We start from the raw sequence: 22,058 nt of genomic DNA, 5'->3' as shown, positions 1-22,058 counted from the left end.
TGCTGCGGCCGCCCGGAGAGGGAGGGGCTTCCTCGGCCTCGCCCTGCCATTGGCCAGGATGGTCCGCATTGGCCTGACGCAACATTTCTGCGGTCCCGCGGAGCTCGCCCCCAGCCAGCCACCCCCACCCCCAGCAACTACCATCTTGCAGGCCACTGCGTAGGCGAGGCGGCTACTTGCGGGCCTGTGGGAAGGGAGACTGGCTGCTGGGGACCGCGCACCGAATGGGACAAAAGACTCGAAGCAGCACTCTGAATTTGCTCAGAATTTTATTAGGATTACCAGGGTTCACAGGGAACGAGGCGGGACTTCTGGGGGAGGGGGACCAGAATACCGCAATGGCGAAGCGGCCTTGCATAGACACCGAGGCGGGCTAGCGGGCACAGCGGGGAAGGGCGAGGGATGGAGGGAAAGAGACGGGAGAACAGGGTGGCGGCAGAGACCCCCAAGGCCACAGCGGCCCTCCCCGCTTTGGGATCAAGGGTGTCCACTCCACACAGCACGAGGAGGGGGATAGAGGGGCCCTGACCAAGGCATCACAATAAATACGTTTAGCAGCACACAGAAGCCTGCGGGAGAGGAGGGCCAAAAGGAAGGGGGAATCCCCCTTTCCCTCCGCCCAAAATAAGAACTCTGCAATTACTAAACCATAAAAATAATCTTTAAACCCGTGTACGAAGTCAGTCATCCCCCAGAAGTGCAATATGGGGCCGCTCGGCCCTAGCTGATAGGGAGGGCAAATGGGGCAGGGGGAGAGGGATACAGAGAGGCAGCCCCCGCAAAGGTAAGACATTTATCCCGTTTTGCCCCTCTTCCCCAGGTTGGCCCAAGGGTTTGGGACTTGAAGCACCTCCTCCATGTCGGAGTCTTCTGAGTCTTCCCCTCCTTCTGAGTCTTCTTCGATTCCTTCCTCCTCCTCGCTTCCTTCCTCATCATCACTGTCCTCACCTTCTTGTTCACTGCCTGTACAGGGGAGAGAGAAGTAAGGAGGGAAAAATGGAGGAGGATGGTTAGGTAGACAGGTAGATGTCACTCTTAACAGGGAACAGAGTCCATAGTCAGGGCTTTTGAGGGGCGGGACCATTCGCCAAAAGCCTCTGCTTGGAACAAGCAGCCAAGTCTGTGTGAACTCAAGTCCAGAAAGTAAGGGCAAGTGGGAGGGAAGCAGGAAGGCAGAGTGGGATGCCTCTGTCCTATCAAAATTGATACATCTCTAAAAGTAGCTTTTTCACCCCCTGTATGCAACGTGTGTCTCTTCCTGAGCTCTGACCTCAGCTAAATAGAACTTCTGTTCATCCAGAGGCAGCTCCCTCTCTCTTTCTCCCCAGTCTGATCCAAATAGGCCTCAGTCTGTCTTCTTCAGCCCAATTCCCCACCCCGGCTCCCACCCTAGGGTTGTACAGATAATTCTGCCTCCCCTTCTCTGAAAGAAGAGATGCCACCGAGTAGGAGGGTATGGGGCCAGCAATTCTCTCCGTTTCCCTACCTAGAAATATGTCTAGATTGTGTCTACTCGCTCATTCAATTCCTCCTTCCTCAGTGCCCTCAATGGAAGTTTGCCAGGGATTCCATGGCCAAAACCCCCAGGAGTGGTTGGTCTTCCTGCACCTTCCACCTACCCCAGGGGGCTGCCTCTCCTCCATCTGCCTGCCTACAGCCAGGCTCAAACATATCCCTTGTCCGCCTTCTGCCATCCCCTTCCTAGCCAAGGTTTGACTCTACTGCCTTAACCCCTGTTCATTTCCTTCCCATTCCTACTGTGGTCTGGCTCTACCCCCACCAATCCATTGAAACTACTCTTTCCAAGGCCACAGATGATCTATTCAGCCCCCAATCCAATGGACACATCCCAGTCCTCATTTTACTTGACCTTTCAGGAGCACTGGACACCGGTGACAATCCCCTCCTTCTCAGAATGTTCCACGACCTAGTGCTCCTCCTAACTCTACCCTCTCAGAGCCTCAGTTTCCCCATCTATAAAAGGATTAGTAGTACCTACCTCATAAGAGTTGCTGTGAGGATTAAATTAGTCAAAGCAAGAAAACCACTTAGAATAGTGCCTGGCAACATAGTAAATACTTCATTAATGTTAATTGGACCCAATTAATGTTAACTGGCTCCAGAATCCAGAGGTAGGATTCTGCTCTGGCTTATCTCCTTTCTTTACAATTTCTGACTTCCCAGGCATATCACCAACCACTTGCCTCTAAGCCACCCGTACCTTATGCCCAACAAGCCCTTCCAACTCCATGTTCCTCCCTGCATCCCATCAATCCCACCATGACGCCCTTCCCCATCCCAGGAATTGGTGCCTCCTTTGGCCAGTCATCCAGGCCAGAACCAAACCTAGCAGTCACCTTAAATACTGCCTTCTCCCTCAACCCCCCATATGCAACCCTTCTTCAGCATTTCCCAAAATGTATTCTTTGGTGGACAGTGAACAATGGCCTTTGTGATCAAGATGTTTGGGAAATGCTGACTTCCACAATGTTTAAATAGGTTTCTTAGAGCAGGACTTATCAGAGCCTTTAAGGTGCCAACATACATGTGACTCTACATAAGGATATTATTGTATGCAGTATTTCCCCAACATATTTGACCACTGAACCTTTTTGTGAGCAGCTTTGGAACCAGTGAAGGGTCCTCAGATGACAATTTGGGAAACCCTGCCCAACATACTATGCATTTTCACCCTTCCAGGTTCTTTTTCATTTGATCCCTTCCACCAGGAATGCCCCATAATGCTCCTTAATGTGAAGACAGCCTCCAATTCAAATGTCACTTCTTTTCTCTAGTTCTCTCCTTCTTGATTCTGGAGATAGAATTAGCTCCTCCCTCCTCTGGACTCACTGAGCACACTGTTCACTTCACCCCCAGCCCCCCAAACAAGGCTGGGAGTTCCCAGAAGGCCAGGGCTGGGTACAGAGTGTGCTGAATTGCAACATGTTTGACATTTTTTTCCCTCTCTCTGTGTGAGAACCTGTCTTACTTAGTATATCACCCACTGCCTCCTATCTCTTCTCTCTGCTTCATTTGTCTTGTGCTCTGTTACAACCTATCTACCCATCACCAAGAATTGAAATTTGTTTTGGTTTTGTTACATTTGTGAGCTAAATGTTCCCTGACCTTGCTCTGTTTAAAAACTTACTCAGAATGCTTTTTTCTTTTCTCTACAAGAGCAGATTGTGCTCATGCCTTGATACTCTGACCATGGGCAGATTTTCTCTGAGAGAAGAGAAAGGAGGTAAGACAAGAGGTGAGGGTCTAGCTCACCTTCCTCACTGCCCTCCTCTTCTTCTTCCACTGATGATTCTTCTACGGAGATGTTCTCTACCTCGTCCTCATAGTCATCCTGGTTGGCGCTGTTATGGTGATCCTTGTCAGAGTCTTCAAGGTCATTCTCATAGTCTTCAATGTCTCTGTCGTCATCATCGCTGCCTTCATTGTCACCTTCATTGCCATCATCATCACTACCTTCATTGTCACCTTCGTTGCCATCGTTATCTTCAATATCACTGCCGTCATTGTCTCCATTGTCACTGTCGCTGCTGTCCTGGTTGCTGCCGTTGCTGCTGTGGTTGCCACTTTTGGGGTTCTCATCATCACCATTGGTGTTCTCGTCACCATCGGCGTTCTCATCGTTATCATCAGTGTTCTCTTCGTTGTCATCAGGGTTCTCTTCATTGTCATCAGTGTTGTTGTCTTCAGGGTTCTCATTGTTGTCATCGGGGTTCTCACTGTTGTCATCAGGATTCTCATTGTTGTCATCGGTACTCTCATTGTTGTCAGTGGTCTCGTTGTCATCAGCACTCTCATTGTTATCAGTGGTTTCGTTGTCATTGGGGCTCTCATTGTCAGTAGTCTCACTGTCAATGCTCCCATTGTGGTCAGGGCACTCGCTGTCACAGAGGCTCTCGCTGATGTCAGTTATCTCGTTGTCAGTGGTCTCGAAGCAGTCAGTGGTCTCCATGAAGTCAGAGATCTTGATGTCATGAATGGTCTCATTGTCGGTGATACCATCACTGTCTGAAGTCTCTCCAGTAATGTCTTCCATGATGTGACAGTCATCGGAGTCTTCCACGATCACCACCTCATATTCATCCCTGTTTTTACTGTGGGGAAGCCTGGGGTTGAGTATAGGGTTGGTGGGAGGTGGTGTACCCAGAGCAGACACTAAAAGGTGGTAAGCAACTGGGGAGGCAGTAGGCTACAGGGGTTCCCAGGGACGAGGCTAGGTGGGGAGAGTCCTATTTCTGCCCCTGACTACATAACCTCAGGCCGATCACACCCCATTTCTGGGCATCACTCCCCACTTGTAAAACATAGTGGACTGGATTATCTCAAAGGTCCCTTCTGGCTCTACAAATACTGTGTGACACTAGCCTAGTCTTTGCCCCACCCCTAACAAACCACCTCTCAGCCACCAACCCCCACCATCACCTTTCTTCCTTTTCTTGCTTCTTTCTGCTTGCCCTGTAGCCCCCTTCTCCCATCATGTAGTAACGCACAGGGTTAACCCACAGGTCATTCTTGATAATCTGTTGAAAGAGACAGGGGAAGGGAGAACAAAGCTGAGTACATGTCACAGAGCCTACTCCCAATACCCCATGCACCCAGGGGCAAGCTAGCAAGGCCTTCCCTGGCAATGCCAGGAGGGGCCCCACCTCAGCAATCCTGTCAGCCTCTGGGAGGCTATGGTTTGAGAACCAGCTGAAGAAGCTGTGGCTGGCATCCTGGTTCCTGTGCCTGTGGGCCTGAGGTTCCTGGCCCCGGTGCCAGCGAATTGGGGTGGAGTGAGACACCAGCCGGCCTGGGGGGGAAAGGAGGCTATGGAGAGGGCACTGGACAAGGATAGATGGGGCAGGGGGCATGAATTTGCTCTGGGACTGCCTCTTACCCGAGCGGCTGCGCTGGAACTCCTTGACGATCACCATATTTGTGAAGTAGGGGTTTGTCTGGAAGTACAGCTTCATTTTATAGCCCATGGAGATATGTCTGAGATCCTGTACCTGCTCAGGGTGGGGGTAATGGTGGAATTCCCACCACACTGTGACCCCTCCCACCCAACCTCCCCTCACCTCCAAGGACCAGATTCCTTGCCCGGTCCTGGTAGAAAAGATATCTCTTTGGCCTGACCTGCAGATTGGTCAAGTAGCGGAAAATGTCTTCATCACGTTGGTTGATCAAGATTGAAATTTTGGGGTGGTTGAGGAACTGATGGAGGGAGCAGTTTAGGTCAAGGAGTGACTGTTCAATGAGAAGGAGGGAAGGAAGGCCAGTCAGGGCTAGGCAGGGCTGAACAAAAGAGAGGCTGGAGAAGGAGAATTCCTTTTGTGGTCAATGGGACATGACCCATACTTTTATTCCCATGATTCTGTGTGGTAAGAGCCTATGTTTATAAAATGTCAAACCTCTGTATTAAGTGGCCTTGCCATGGTTCATATTTGCCGTGTGTTTGGGTGCTGGGAGTCTATGTCCAAGTGATGTTGTGTCTCTGGGTGCTGAGGGCTTGTGTTCACAAGACATTGTGTGTCTGGGGGCTGAAGGCCCATGTGCAAATGGTGCTATATCTGGTTGCTGAGGGCCTGTCATCACACGATGTTATATATATTTGGGTGTTATGGGTCTGTGTCCACATGATGTTGTGTATCTGAGTCTGAGGGTTTGTGTCCAGGTGATGTTATGGTCTATGTACTGAGGACCTGTGGCCACATAATACTGTGCCTGGGTACTGAGCGCCTGTGATCATGTGATACTGAGAATGCCAAGGGTCTGTGTCCATATAATTCTATTAGGATGTTAAATCCATGTGTTCCTAACATGTTGCATGGTCCCCTAGAGATAAGCTTATCACCAATAGTGAATTCTTGTTATTTTTCCCTTTCCTTCATTTAACTCCTTTCTCTCCATTCCTAGCTACTCCTTCTCCTGATCCTTCAGGGCTCCAGTCCCTTTCTAGCCCCGTCCTCTCCAGCCAGGATTGGGGTTTGCCTAGTATCTAAGCAGAGACCTAGGCTTGCACAGCCATGTGTGACTTGGGCACCCTTTCTGGGCCATTTCTCTGCTGTGTGCCCTTCTCCTCCCTCTTCACTGTCTCTGAGTCAGTTTATCTTCTGTGTGACCCTCCCCTCCTCCTTTCACCATCTCTGGTCCAATTTTTCTGCTGTGTGCCCCTCTACTATCCTCCCCCTTTCACCGTCTGTGATCCATTTTCTTTTATGCTATGCTCCTCCTCTCCCCCTTTCCCATCTGTGGTCCAATTTTTATGCTGTGTTGCCCCCTCCCCCCTTCACCATCTCCAGTCCAGCTTCTCTGATGTTTTGCCACACTCCTTCCATCCCTCCTCCACCAGACCTCGTCATTCTTCCAATAGGGGCCCGCCCCCACACCCTTTCACCCAGCCTGTCCCTCCCCCCCACCGCCCCCCATTTCTGGTCATGGGCTCCTGGCCCATGAATATAGATGACAAGGATACTGCTTTGACCCAGAAGCCTGGGATATGCTGGATGATGAGATCTCTGCGCTCCAGGAAGGGTCTTCGCATCTGGATGAACTTGCGCTTGAGACGGAGGAAGGCCTTGCCCGCCTTGATATTCACCGCCTCCAGGTCCAGCTGAATGTTTTCCAGCGCCTGCAGGATGCACTCTATCTTCTCGGCATTCTTCTCTCGGCTTTCCCTCTTCACCTTCCTGGGCTTCCTCTTCCTCCTCCTCCTCCTCTTCCTCACACTTTCCATTTCATCCTCGTCGTCGTCTTCCACGATGATGATGGTCTCTTCCCTCCCCCTTGGACCGGCTAACCTCTGGTACCCCCGCCCCCCTGCGCTACAGGTTTCTAGGGCCTTCTCTCCTGCAAAGCTGCTGGGCTCCGTCACCTGGAAGTCAATCTCCAGGCTTCCCCCAGAAACCTCCGAGGGAGAAAGCGTTTCCAGGCTCTCCGTGGGAGGGGGCGTCCCCCCGTACCCTGACTCGATCGCGGGCTCCCAGCCGGGACCCCCAGCCCCCAGGGTGAAGTACGCGCGGATTCCCCCCTCCTCCAGAATGACATAGGGCGGCGGCGGGGGCAGAGCGGGGCCCAGTCCCACCCCCCTCATGTCAGCCAGCACCTGTGCCGCCTCGGTTTCCTCCCGGAGCCTCGGGCGCTGCTGAGGTGGAGGCAGGGGCAGGCGCAAGAGAGGTGGAGGCGGCGGCGGCGGTGGCGGCGGCGGCGGCGGCGGCAGCTCGCTCTGAGGGGTCTCAGAGCTACTGAGGCGGCGGGCCTTGGCCGGAGGCCCCTCATCCGGGCCGTCCATGGTGACCGCGTTCGCACAGCTCAGGGGCTCGCGCTCACCCCTTCGCTCTCAGCCAGGCCGCCGCTGCCTGTCACACCTGAAGCAGAGCCGCACCTCACGCGACGAGCTCTGCTCTCAGCCTCGCTCTGGCGCTCCCTCCCACAGCGCCTGCCCTACTCCCTCCGCGCCAAGCGCCAGACCCCGCCCCCTCGCTGACGCCAGGGGCCATCCCGCCTCTCCATTGGCTGCCAGCCGCCGCGGCTGCTCTCGCGGCCCCCCGCCCCCTGCCCACTCGCACGCAATCTGCTTGCCAACACCGCACCTCATCACTTTCCCATTGGCTATCCTCGGGCCCGCCAATCACCGGGCCACCTCCCTTAGCGACCTTAGAGACGGTGCAGGACTATTGGCCTCGGGGAGAGCTGAAGGGAAGAAGACCCTCTACCTCACCCTGCCGACGTCTTATCCAATGGGATAAGTACCAGTGGTTCTGAAGACCCAAACGCAAAACAAAAAACAAGCGCAAGCAGTGAGCAGGATGTGCTCAGATAGACTCGAGAGCCTCGCTGTCGTTCTCCCCCTCCTCTCCCCTCCCCGTCAGCAACTACGCACTTCTTAAATCTGCCCCTGCCCCAGCCCTGGCTTTCGCCCCTGCGGCGGCGAACTCGGAGGCGGCTCCTCGCGGCTCAGGGGGCACTCAAGGAGCCTGGGGTTTAGAAATCGAGGGTCTTTTGTTTGGGGCCAGGTTTTGACGTGGCGTTTCCCAGTTCTGCAAAATAGCTCTAGCAATAATAATCGCACCAAAAAAAGTAACTTCCTCTGCGTCATGAAAATGATTGTGATTCAGTTCATCTGCTAGATCTTTCTAGGACTTTCTATGTGTTCATCGACTCCATACTTCTCCTTCCCATCCTTTCCATTTCCTCAGTGTATGCTGTTTTAAATTCTATTTTAGATTTTGGGGAGCCAGCTGGATGGTCTCTCGTGAGGCATGGTGGTGGGGTTCTGGCTTAGGTGTGGGATTCGCGTCAAGGATCTGCTCCTCACTTAAACCCTAACCAAATCACTGCCTCTCTCTGAGCTTGTTTCCTCTCCTCTAAATAAGGAGTCCCTAAAAAGACATGTAGGAAACTGCCCATTGCAGGCTTGTGGTAGCAGAGGATTGGAGGCAACCTAGAGACCCATCACCCAGGGGAATGAATAAGAAAAATGTGATACATGTATAAGATGGACCATGTTATAGAATGAATTAGGTCTACATACGGCAACATGGCTGGATCTCTCAAAAACAGAATGTTGAGTGAAGAAAGAAACAGAACAAGATTTATAGTACAATACTGTTTATGTAAATTAAAACACATAACAATACCATACATTTTCACAGATACACATATATGTAAATAAACACATGAACGGTGGATTGGAAGGACGGTACGTTAAATACACGAGAGTGGGTGCCTATGTGGAAGGGGACATGGGATCAGGGATGGGTGATGAAGGGGACAAAACAAAACGAAATAAAAAATATAAGGGCCTCATATGAACCAATGATGATACAGTGTGCCAAGAACTGAGGAGTATGGTCAACTCAATTCTGTGCATCTGAGAGAGTAAAGTAATTGAATGCCCAGGGAACAGGCTGGCTGGGGAGACTCCCAGGCTTTTTTTTTTTCCCCTGTGACATCCCTCCCTCTGAATTTAATCAAAGCTTACCAAAATCCGAGCTGTATACAGTGGACCCTTCCGAAGGGCTCCTATCCCAGACTGAGCAGTCCCTCCAGAAGCCATTATTTTGTGTGTTGGGGGGCGGGCATTACCTAACCCCAATAGTTCCCCTCAAGTTTGATCCCCAATTCCCAGTCAACATTCTCCATGGTGGTCCACTTTCAGGAACACCTTATCTGGCTTTTTGAGAGGAGACTGATACAGGAGTTGGGAGTGGTACCTGGGGGCTCCAGGCTTTGGAAAGAGATGGGGTACTCAAGTATCCTGTCACCCATGTTCAGAGCCTGGGCCAAGGGAGGAAGATCTTATGAGATGGGAGTCTACCCTCTTGCTACATACGTACGTACCGTTTTCAAGTTCCATCTCTCCGACCACTCTACTTCTTGCTGCAGGCACATACTCTATTTTGTCCCCTCTCAATTAGGTGCATATGTGTACATGTGTGCACTGTATATGTCTCCACATACAGGCATTTGGTCACATGTGTGCCCCAGGCAGGAGTGCCCCCCAACAAAGTCACGCAGATACACTGTCTCACTTGACCATACCTCCCCACATGTAGTCACACAGACAGGACACACACACACACACACACACACACACACACACACACACACACAAAGAGAAAACATCCAATATAGCATTGTTCATTTGTTTTCCATTTACAAAATCCAATGGTGAATCCACGCAGTTAGAAAAAGGAAATGGAGGCAAATCCTCCTGAATGTACCCTATCTACCCCCACCCCTGTGGTGCCCCAACCCACCCCCTGAAAGGCACCCCCATCACTATCACTGAGAGAACAGGTACCCCCCACCCCCAGCCTCTCAGCCACTCTGGCCTGCCTTTCCAAGGCCACTCCATAGCCAGGCTCATTAGTGTCTCTCCTGCCTAGAGTGCCTTCTCCATCCCTCTTGGGTCAAGGTTTGCCCAGTTCTGGAGCTGTCTTGGAGTAGGGAGGGAGTGTAGGACAAGGGCTTCTGTAGGGAAGGGAAAGGAGGTGGATAAATACAGATCTCCTGCTCTCCCAGGAGATGAGAGGGGGACAGAGAACTTGGGCAAGACCAGGCAAAGAATGCCAGTTTGGCTCACCAGTCCATGAGACTTGATGGGAGCCCAGAGTGGACTCTGCCCTGGGAAGGAGGCTTGGGATCTCCCACCTGGGGATTCTGGCTGCAGTCTGCTCCGCTTGGGGTGGAAGTAATGGTGGAGGGAGGAAGAGGGGAAGGGCTGTTCAGTGCAAGGAAGTTGGGGGCTGAGGGCCCAGAAGGCCAAGGGTTACCACAGAGGGGCTTGAGGCTCCTGAGGCTTGAGGGGGACAAAAAGAGGTCAGAGAGGAATGGACTCAAGTCCACAGTGCCCTGGAGTTTATACCACTATGACTTACCAAGTCCCTCAAAGAATTTTCATCTTCAGGAGAGTATCATGAACTCAGGAGACAATTCTGGGGTTGAATTCCACTCTGACCCCAGCCTTTGGGATCCAGCCATTCTGGAGAGTTTGACTTTCTCCCTACACTTCCATGGGGTGGGGGGCTGCTCCTGCCTGTATGGCACCCACATCAACCCCGGTGGGGTTGGAGTGGATTTCCATCCTCAAGAAGAAGAGTTGGGGCACGGGGATCCAGTTGGCAGCTTGAGAGAATGCAGCCAAGCTGGGGTCTCTTCAGCTCAAGGCGTGTACTCACATCCTGCTCTTCACCTAACCTGGGCCCATCCCAGAAGCCCTTCTCCCTCCCCTCCTGGCTTCTCAAACAGATGCTCAAGAAACACTTGGGAGGTCTGGACATGGCGGGGATGGAGAAAAGACCGGGCTTGGGACCAGGGTTAGCCTAAAACAACATTGCACACAACATGGCAATTAAACATTCCTTGCTCCCTGGGAACCCAGCAGCCCCTTCGGTCCCTCTTGTCAGCAGATCAATTTCTCTCTAAACATCCAGGCCTTGCTAAAGGACTTGGAAGGGGAGGGTACGTGGGAGCAGAGGGGACAATAAGGACTCTGGAAGTCTATTTTACAGGACAAATTTCCCCCTTCTGGACAATGTCAGAGGAGAGACATTAAAGCAAGAAAGCCTGTCTCCTCAGCTGTGAGTAGAAAAACCTGCATTTTCAGTTTTTTTTTCTGAATTGTCACTTCTGTGTGTGTGTGTGTGTGTGTGTGTGAGAGAGAGAGAGAGAGAGAGAGAGAGTGAGAGAGAGAGAGAGAGAGAGAGAGAGAGAGAGAGAGAGAGAGAGAGAGATTGTAGAAGTGGAGAAGGAGGTGGTGGAGACGGGCCCCACAGAACTAGAAATGCCTCTTTCCTAGTCCCCCACCCAGTCCCCAACCCTGGGGAGGTGCTGACAAAGGTACCTAGATTCCAGGTGGTTCGAGGGGCTGGGGCTGGAGCTCAGAAAGAAAGGCTCCTGCTATGGAGCCCCACCTCTCCCCTTCTGTTGGCCCCATCATGGTGGCCCTGACTTTCTCCCTGCCTGTCTGCCTACCAGCCTGCTTCACATGACACAGTAGGGTTCTCTAGGCGCCGGGGCATCTCCTGTGCCCCAGCAGGGGGCATGAGTCCTCAGGCACTTCTTGAGGTCCTTGTTGAGCAGGAAGCAGACGATCGGGTTGACGGCAGCCTGGGCGAAGCTCATCCAAACAGCGGTGGCCAGGTAACGGTGGGGCACGGCACAGGCTTTCACAAACACTCGCCAGTAGCAGGCCACAATGTAGGGTGACCAGAGTAGCAGGAAGAGCAGTGTGATTGCGTAGAACATACGGCCCAGCTGCTTTTCACCCTTGACCTCGTCCATGCCCAGCAGCCGCCGGCTGGCTGCATGCCCATTCTGCCGGATACCCAGCAGGGTTGGTGGCATGGGCCCACGGCCAAAGCCAGCGATCCAGTTGGCAGCAGCCTGGCCGGTGGCCCCAGGACCATGGAATGTCCAGTTCTGGCTGATGGCTGGCACCATCTGCACGGGCTTCATCTTGCGGTGACGATACTCGAAGAGGAGCAGCTTGCCATAGACAGCATGTGTGGCTGCCATGAGCACAGCCAACATAAGCATGAAGCCCAGCGTGTCATTGGCCTTGAAGTAGCGATGCTCAAAGATGCACTGGTCCTCCTCACGGATGAACTTGTAGGTGCCCACGTCGAAGACAGGTGGGAAGGCCATGGCCACAGACAGGGTCCAGGCCATGCAGATGACAGCTGTGCATGTCCAGAGTGTCATGCGCTTGGCGTAGAAGCGGTGGTGGGCGATGGCCATGTAGCGTGTGACGCTGATGCAGAACAGCATGAAGGCCGCATGGAAGCAAAAGAGCACAGCCATAAAGGCCACAATCTTGCAGCTGAGCGCACTGAAGGTCCATGAGGAGCCGTGGCGCACAGAAGCCAGCACAAAGGGGAAGCAGACGGCAGAGCGTATGCCATCAGCCAGGCACAGGTCCAACAGAAAGTAGTAAGGAGCCTTGTGCAGGGCACGCTCCTTGAGCACCAGCAGGGACAAGATGGCATTGCCCGCCAGGCTCACGCACATGATCAGTCCCAGCAGCACCAGCTTCACGTAAGCCGATGCTGATGGTGGAGACAGTGCGCCGCTCACCTCCTCGGGCTCTCCAGTGGTGTTGGCCATACTGAGGGGCAGGGGCTGCTCCCAACCCTATGGGGTCAGCCAGTCCGGTGCTCGATGGGCCCCGGGGGACTCCATCAGTTGTCCTGCTGGGCTGCACCTGCAAATGAGGACACAGACACAGAGAGACAGAGATATGAGGGTAGGAAAGAGACAGAGAGAAAACACACACAGGGGCACAGAGAGAGTGAGAAAGGAGAGAACAAAGAGATAGAAAATGGACACAAATTGAGACAGAAATGGAGGGGATGAGAAAGAGCGAGAAGAGACAGGGAGAGAGACAGAACCAGAGAGACAGGAAGTGGGGGAAAGAAGGAGGGCGTAGGGAGGGAGGGAGAGAAACACAAGAAAAAGAGACAGTGAGAAACAGGTGGAAAGGAAAAGTGAGGAAGAAACAGAAAGGGCAGTGTTAGTATGTCTAGGTGGCCTCCCCACTTATTCCCCGGCTGGTGTCAGGCCCTGCCCTTGGCCCACTGCTGCTCCTTCTCCCTCCTTGCTGGGTGAGGAGGTGCTTCGTCTCTCTGGATGTCCTCGGTTATCTGTTTCCTCCACTGGTGGGTCTGTGGGATGGGGATGTTGATGCAGCTCTTCTCTCCCTTTGCAAAGCCCAAAGTTTGTGTTCTTCAAACTTTTTAAACTGCCACCCATAGTAAGAAATACATTTTACATCACAGCCTGGTACACATACAAGCATGTGTACATAGAGCTGAACCAAAAGTTTCACAAAACAGTACAGATCCTATGTATAATGTACCTAGTTTCTATTCTGTTTCACAGATTTTTTGGTTAATGCTGGTAGCCACTCATTAAATAGGTTTCTTTATTCATAACCAAGCATGTGCTTAGCATGCTCGTGGAACAATGGGAAGACCAGTGTGGCTGGAACAGGGTGGCAAGAGAGACAGTGGAAGGTGAATTCACAGAGGGGTCTGGGGCCAGATCGTGCAGGGCTGTGGGCCATGACAAGGACTTGGGTTTTTACTTTAAGTGAGGTGGAGAGTATATGTGAATATAAAGACTTAGGTATGCTTGTGTGTATTCATTTGTTGAAAAACTATTTATTGAGCATATACTGCATGCCAGGCACTGGTGATACAGCTGTGAAATAAACTGACAAAGATCCCTGCCCTTGTGAAGCTGATATTCTAGACAATAAAGAAGATACATAGGTGAAGTATACTAGGTCAAATGATGATAGGTTCCTAAAAATAAAAATAAAGGATGGAAGGGGGATAGGAAGTGCTAAGGGTGGGAGAAGTGCAGTTTTAGATGAGGTGGACAGGGAAGGCTTCATGGAGGAGGTGTCATCTGAGCAAAGACATGAAGGAGGTGAGAGAGTGAGCCATGTGGTCATCTGGGGGAAGAGAAGTCCAGGCAGAGGGAACAGCTAGAGAAAAGGCCCTGAGGTGAGACTGCATGTGGTACATTTGAGGAAGAGCAAGGAAGAGGGTGGAACACAGTGAGTGAGGGGAAAGTGGTAAGAGGTGAGGTCAGAAAGGTGGTGAGGCCAGATCACATAGGCCATGGTGAGGACTGTGACTTTTACTCTGAGTGAGATGGGAGCTGTGGGACGGTTTTGAACAGAGGCGAGATGTGATATGACTCAGGATTGAATGGGATCCTGCTTGCTGCGGTGAGGAGCACAGATCATGTGAGGCAAAGGTGGAAGTAGGGAGACTACTTAGGAGGCTCTTGCAGTAATCCAGGTAAGGAATAACAGCACCCCCGTGCCTCTTGCCCTGCTTTGCTTCTCTTCCTAGAATTTCTCTCTTCTAATGTACTATATAATTTACTTTTAAAATAGTTTTAATTAATTAATTAATATTGATATATAGTTCATGTATGGTATTATATAAGTTACAGATGGACAACACAGTGATTCACAATTTTAAAGGTTATACTCCATTTATAGTTATTATAAAATATTTACTTTAAATTTTTGGTTTATTGCCTGCCTCTCCCTATTAGAAGGAAAGCTCCACAAGGGTAGGGATTATCGACTCACACACTCTCCTCTAGAAGAGCAGTGCACAGCCCATGGTAGGCCCTCAGTCAAAAGCTGTCAAATCAATTGGTTGAGGGACTAGAGGGGCTGGTGGCTCAGGGAGGGCTGCCTGGAGGCTTCCAGGTGGGATTTGCTGAGAGAGCTGTCTGGGCAGTGAGTGAATGGGACAGCACAGGCAAAACCTGGGGGGAAGCAGGAGAGCTCCTAGTGTGTGCGGGCTGGGTGTGGGGTGTGACAAGGTAGCAGGGCAGTTCCCTGAGGAGAGGCAGCAAGGCAGAAGCTGGAGAAGCTCAGAACTCCTGCTGGGACTGGGATGGGCTTGAAGTTGGGGGAAGTGGGGCTTGAGTGGATGTCTTTCTACCTCCTCCCTCCCAGGAAAACGGCTCCCCTCTGCACTGTTTCCCAGTTCAACCCAACATGGCCTGCCACAGCCATCTGGGGCCAGACTTTGATGGTACCCCAAAGTCTCAGAGCTGGTGCCAGTGGGCCAAGAGAAGGTGCTAGGGCAGGGGCTTGAGAGAAGCGGAGTTGGTGGGCCCCTTCGGCCCCTCAAGGCCTCATAGCTCCCACACAACTGTGGACCAGCCGATAGCTGGGTGTGTGTAAATATGCACACACACACACACACACACATACACACACGCACTTCTTAGCCTTCAGGAGAGGCAGGGAGGAAGTGATAGAGACAGAGACTGAATGTAAGACAGAGTCAGAGAGACACACGAGTGACAAAGAAGGAGAGAGGAGCAGAGAGAGAGAGAGAGACAGACAGACAGACAGATGGAGACATAGGAGGGAGGGAGGGAAGGGGTGGGACAAATACACAGAGAAAGGAGAGAGCCTTACACAGAGAAGAGGAGATAGAAATAGAGACAGAAAGAGGAAGAAGAGATAAAGTGAGAAAAAAGAGAGAGACACACACACAGAAACAGAGAAAGTGCAAGAGACAGACAAGGGAGAGATATAGAGACAGAAAGGGCAAAAATAGAGAGAAAAAATAGAGACAGAAAAAATAGAGACAGAGGGAGAGAAGGAAGGAGGGAGGGAGACAGAGACAGAGAGATAGAAGGAAAGGGATAATGCCAGGAAATAAAGAGAGAAAGATATAGAGAAATAGACAGGGACGGGGAATGAGAGACAGATAAAGAGGGGACGGACACAGAGGCAGAGACAGAGACAGAGAGAGGCAGAAATAAAGATGGAGACAGGGAGGGAGACACAGAGAGACACACTAAGACCAAGAAGGTGGATAATGTGTAGCCAAGTCCCAGTGAAAACAAAAACAAACACTAAAACAAAACAAACAAAACAAAAACCCATAAAATAATAGAAGCAAACAAACAAAACTCTGGTGTTGCCTGGAAAGCTGGGGTGATTATATAAACAGTGAGGAGAGTGTTCTTCTAAGCATAGACTGGCAGCCACAGTCTGGGACCATCCAAAACTAAGGGTGCATGTGCATACACATAACATGTACACACCTGCTCGTGCTCAGATGCCCTTAGAGATACACAGACACCTACACACACACTCACAAACACATAGGCTACTCCTATAGAGACCCATAGACAGCAACCAGCTCACACACAGGGGCACTGGTGTGCACACACGGCACTCATACACACACACACACACACACACACACACACACACACACACACGGTATATCGTGTATGCGTTCTCATTCACACAGGCACAGTGTACCCTGCTTAAACACCAGTGCTTTGTCCTCAACAAAGGCATTACTGCCCCCTAGGGGACATTTTGGAAATTTATAGGAGCATTTTTGGTTGCCACAGTGCTGGGTGTGTCCTTCTAACATTTGGGGTCCTGGGCGAGGATGCTGGCCATTCAGTGACCTGCGGGGCAGTCCCACACAGCCAACATATGTCCCTCAACCCATAGGATTTTGGACTTGGAATGAACTGAACCTAGAATCTAACTCTATTTCACAGTTAAACACAGTTGTTCCTTTGATTTAATATACCCTGAATTATCCAGGAATGTGGCTGCCATGTAAGTCTAGAGACTGTACTTTGTTTTGTAGAGCACTTTCCTTGAGCTGTTCAGTATTTCAGAAACTCTCACCCCTAGGCCTTTGCCTGTCATTTGCCTGCACTTTGTACAAGGGGCAGCTTCTGATTTTTCCCCTTCTCCTAAATCCACGTTTACTCATCATAAGATGTTACAAGCTTCTAATTCACTGAATCTCCTGGGGAGTGTCATGCCCAAGCATTTCCATATTGAAATGCAAATTATTTTCTTATAAGTCACTTTTATTTCTTATTTATTTATATTAGAGTTAATATAATGTGGCTATTGTATAACATACTATATGAATTTTCTTTTGAAATTATATATGCAGAGAGATTGTATTATCTAAGAACTTCATGTCCAAATAGTAAAGGGGTGTTACAAAATATGTTACATAAAAGAGGGTGTTGGGTATGAGAGAGCTGAGAATTGCTAATATGCAGACACACTCAGACACACACACACGTGCAGTGGCCCACAAACCCACAATTATAACTCCCTTAACATACACACAAACTTTCAAATTGTGACAGATACACACACACAAACCTACTCATTGTCACTCACATGTAGACTCATATATACCCTTTGTCCCAGTGTACCTGATGATTCAAATCCTCTCACGTATTTAAACTCTTGCAACACAGTTGCAAGAAAACAGTGGCATACCTATGTCATCACATATACAAACATAGTTACACATGTTAACACTCAGTCACTTACATATGCCAACATGCTCACATGCACTTGAACCCTGCCACACATATGTATATACAGACTGCCCCTCAGATACCCACAGAAAAAACAGACAAGTAAAAAACTGCTCACATATCACACATGTACATACTCTAACACACTCTAACATACAGAGACCAACTGATCCGAAACCTCTCACATAGATTAGGCACACTCACCAACACAGATGTGTACACTCTAGCACAGGTATACACAGATGCCCATACATGTACACGCTCACTCATGCAGAGAAGTAGACCAGCTCCAACACAGACACACAGACACACACACCCCTTAGAAATATGCAAGCACAAGCAAACACAAAGAAAAAAGCCAGATATAGTGTATACAGATACACTCTCACACACAGACGTCTATACACACACAAACTTGCTCACAAACCAGATACTTACTTGACATATACAGCCTGCAACAGGTATACACCCAGAGACAAACCCGTGCAAGTGCACAGAGCAGCCAACTCCAGAACGCACAGGTGGAAACATTGGCAGAGCTGTCTGGGGCTGGAGCAAGAGGGGGCTTGAGGGGACCATGTGAGAAGGGAGGTTGTAAATGTCTGGATTGCTTCCTGTCGAAACATCCCAGATAGTCAGATTTATTACTTTGGTTGCCACTGGTTGTTCATCATCAGTGAGGTTTTTTGGCTTTGTCCATATATGTACAATGTTTGTTTTTCTTTTAATTTGATCTCATTCTTATTTTTCCACAATTTTTTCTATGAAAATAGAAGGGCTGTATGATTGTAGCAGTTATTACTATTATATAGAATTAGGTGTTCCTAAAGAGAATATAACAATTTTGTTAATTTCCTTGATTGTTGCTTCTTTATTAAAAAAGTTTTCTTCTAGAACATTTCATAATTAATTTCATAATTAATTATTATCTTTTGTTTTTAGGTAAAATATTTGTCAGTAAATGAGTGCAGCCTGACTATAGTTGAATTGAATTGATTCATTAAAGGGAACTCTAGGCCTTTCTGGGTTTGTCTCAGAGTGCTGCTTAAAAATGCAGAAGACCTAAAACTTGATTTTTGGAAAAAATCAGTTTTCAGAAGTCACAAAGGGTCACACAAAGGGTCAGTCTGCTGACCCCTTCAATACTTTATATTCACGTAGATTTAATTCTTAAGATATTTCTTTCCCCATCGAATTGGACTTTTTGATTAAAGCTGGAAAATCAAGAGACTCATAAGACAAACACAGTAGTCTCCCCTCCAAAATAATCCAGGATGTTCCTAATTTAAGCAATTTAATGAGGATTGTCTCAAATTTGAGTTCAGCTGCCCAGTTAGCCCTCTTTTCCTCAACCTAAATGTCCAATTTGTGTGGAAAAGTTATCAACAGAAACCTTCGCAGTAGGCTATGTTGGTCAACTGACCACAAAACACTATCACACAGAGAAAGATTTGGACTTTTTGAAGCATCTGGAAGAACAAATTAAGAAACTGGGCTCTTTTTTGAGATGAGTTAGAACATTCTTAGATGGAGTTCAACCAGCTAGTAACAGGGTTATACAATTAACAAGTAAAGCTAAGATGCCCGCCCAGTAGAATCTCATATGTTAGCAGTCTGCCAGGAAAATGTCCACACTGTATTTGAGACCAACAAGGTAGAAGAAATAGGACAGGGGCCACTTTCAATTATTTCTGTTAGGAGATACACTGGTGACAGGTCAAAGGACATCGAGATAACACTAACCCAGAAGACTGCTGAATCAAAGGGGTTTTCATTTTCTATTGATGTATCTCAGGATGTTGATTAACTGTGCTTGGTTTATAGTACTAGTCAGAAAGCCTGAAGAGAAATGCCAGAAGCACCAAAATAAACTAAGGTTGAAATACTCAAAGTGATACATAAATATTTTGAAATATTGTGGAAACTCTGCATAAATCTGTGGACTGACGCTGCTGTTGTGATGGCAGGAAGTTTACAGCTGGAATTTGTTCTGAAAATGCTGAGAGTCATCCACTGAGGAGCCTTAACCTATAAAAGTTTGCCTGAAGGTCTAACTTCCACAGTAAATGATGCCAGGTGAATTTAATTAGATCCAAGGCACTACCCACCCACTTGTCAGCTTTCTGTGAAGCACTGGAATCAGTACACCCTTCTCTATTGTTTTAAGCCTAAGTGTGTAGAGTTTATAATGGATTTATGAGCTAAAAGAAAAATTTCAGCATTCCTCTGTGAATGACTCTCACTTTGCAGATTTGATGCTTACTGGCTTCAACACATGGCTCTTTGAGCACATGAATAAAATTACATCAAAAATTTTCGACACTCAAAGATACATGAAAGTATACCAACAAGGTTTATGGATTTGAAGCCAAACTTCAACTTAGAAGAAATCAGGTCAAGTACGGTTCCTTGGGTGATGTTTAGTTAGCATTATAAGTTAAATACTAAAGAAGATTTACTAGGATGAATAGAACAAGGTCTACTTAGGGGAAAACTTCATCATTATTTTTAAATACTCAAAATGAAAATTTTCTGTTGGATCCAAAATTCATGAGCATTTGTTACAAGAAATTTCAAGATCACATTTGACTGAAAGAAAAGAAAGAGGTGTTAGATTTAAAGAAGGATCTCACCTTTGAAGTACGAAATTCAAAGACTAAGAATTATAGATTATTGATGAGAAAAGAGTTTTAATAAATTAAAAAATACCCTTTGACCATTTGCTGCCACTTAGGCAAATGGTTTCCTGTTGATGGTGACTACCAAGAGACAGAAGAGATTATGTAGCTATTCTGAGCATAAAAGCTGGGTCTCTGCCTGGGCATAGCAAGAACAAGTGAGTTATAAAAGGGAGGTGAAAAAGGGAAGCACGAACAAGCAGTTGTTCCATTTGTTAAGAAAGGTTGGTATGGTGTGAAAGCACCAGCCATATTCAACACAAGAAACTGCACCTGATGCTTCAGAGAAACCAAAATGATACCTGATGACCCCAAAGCTCATGCTTTTGAGGTGAGTTTTGCTGACCTGCACAACCATGCTGCTACATTCATACATTCAAGCTAATTATGAGGACATTAGGGCAAACTATGCCTAAACAACCTCCATGGAATGGGTCTTACCTTCAACAACATGCCTTCCAAGATCAAGAAGAGGCAGGCCACAATAGAAGTTTATATCCGTGTCAAAAGTACCAATGGTTATTTGCTTCATTTGTTCTGTTTGGGTTTTTACCAAGAAACACAACAACTTGGCATAAGGGATCTACGCTCGGCACCAAGTGATTTACCAAATCATGATGAAAATGACCATAAAATAAACCAAGACAGTCATGACCAAAGATGCAGAAGAAGTGGGCACGAATGTTGACCACTACAGATTTGCACGAGTGAATTAAAAAGTTATGTTTACAGAAGTGAGCTCAAGTGTACTATGAAAATATTTGGAAAAGATTTCATTTGAAAGTTGCATACAAATTCAATATTAAATAACTCTCCTAAAACTTGGCATTTTAATTTTTCTTACCACAATTTTTATAATATAAAGAAAATGTAAGGAATTTCTTTTCACCAAACCCCAGTAGCCCTACATCCTCTTAAGTTTACTACAGTGTGCCATACAAATATTTCACCTTCTCTGTGTGCCTGACACATTCACAGCTAGTCATATTGCGTGGACACTTGCACACATGAACAGATACACAGCACACAGGCATAGGTGTACATGGAGATTCAAATTTACACACACATCCAGACTTACCCCAGCTGATAGGTGCAGTCAGATGCTCACACACACACCTCCTCCTCTACACAGAAAGAGGCATGTGTGTAGGTGCCCACTTACCAGCAAATCATGCAAAGATTTATATAACACACACACACACATATAACCACACTTCTATAGAAATACAGGCCTAGGCACCGATACATTTGCCATTCACATGGGCACGTGCACACACATACACCTACAGACCAAATCGTATGGACCTATATGCTTTCAGACACAGTCATGTATGCACAGATGTAAGAACTTGACATTCAGTCACAGGGCAAGTGCAGCTCACATCCTACAGATCCAGGCCCTTCCCCACCCCAGGTTCTTACACTAAGAGATTAAAACCTACCATCTTATATGAACCCTGCCCTGGCACACATACATATACACACAGTACAGACTTGCTCGCCCATACAGACACATGGCTCAGGCTCACTGAGGCAGGCATGGCTCAGGCTACACACAGAGGCAGGCAGGCAGGTGAAGCAATGCAGGCTCACACATACACACCCATATAGCTACTGCTGCTTATAAACACAGACAGACACACTCATTCACACCTACACATACGTTCACATGACACAGATACACACATCCTAGTACATGGCCATATAGGCCTAAATCCTCTACACACACACGCATCCACCTACATCATCACATATAAACCTGAACACCAACCTTCTTACATTTACAGACACTCACAACATGCACACATTTACATCCTGACCACTATAAACCCGTTTACATATTCAGATAAAAACGCACTGCGCACTACCACAGATACAGGTATATGCACTCATACACTCAGATGTGTGTATGCTGGGAAGCATACACACAGGGCCAAACCTCTTCCATCAACCTCCTAGACCCACACTTCCATCCTCATACACCCATGGTTTTATATACACACTGGGACACATATAAGTACAAAC

General features: G+C 48.4%; 2 protein-coding genes across 2 annotated transcripts; both read right to left on the bottom strand.

Moving 5' to 3' along the window:
- Nucleotides 1-256: 256 nt before the first annotated feature.
- On the bottom strand, nt 257-7,291 carry TSPYL2 (TSPY like 2; the record flags this gene model as incomplete). Its single annotated transcript, XM_082864894.1, has 7 exons — nt 257-963; nt 3,274-4,112; nt 4,441-4,538; nt 4,665-4,810; nt 4,898-5,009; nt 5,137-5,214; nt 6,476-7,291. 7 exons carry the CDS (start codon nt 7,289-7,291, stop codon nt 794-796), a joined length of 2,259 nt encoding a protein of 752 aa, XP_082721020.1. The 3' UTR covers nt 257-793.
- Nucleotides 7,292-11,487: 4,196 nt separating this feature from the next.
- On the bottom strand, nt 11,488-12,609 carry GPR173 (G protein-coupled receptor 173; the record flags this gene model as incomplete). The annotated part of the gene is made up of 1 exon (XM_082864533.1): nt 11,488-12,609. One exon carries the CDS (start codon nt 12,607-12,609, stop codon nt 11,488-11,490), a length of 1,122 nt encoding a protein of 373 aa, XP_082720659.1.
- Nucleotides 12,610-22,058: the final 9,449 nt, after the last annotated feature.

The sequence above is a fragment of the Leucopleurus acutus genome (assembly GCF_964270905.1).
Source record: "Leucopleurus acutus genome assembly, chromosome: X".
In the NCBI taxonomy this organism is placed as follows: Eukaryota; Metazoa; Chordata; class Mammalia; order Artiodactyla; family Delphinidae; genus Leucopleurus; species Leucopleurus acutus.
Note: the sequence above shows the minus strand (reverse complement) of the source record. Positions and strands in the feature narration are given on the sequence as shown.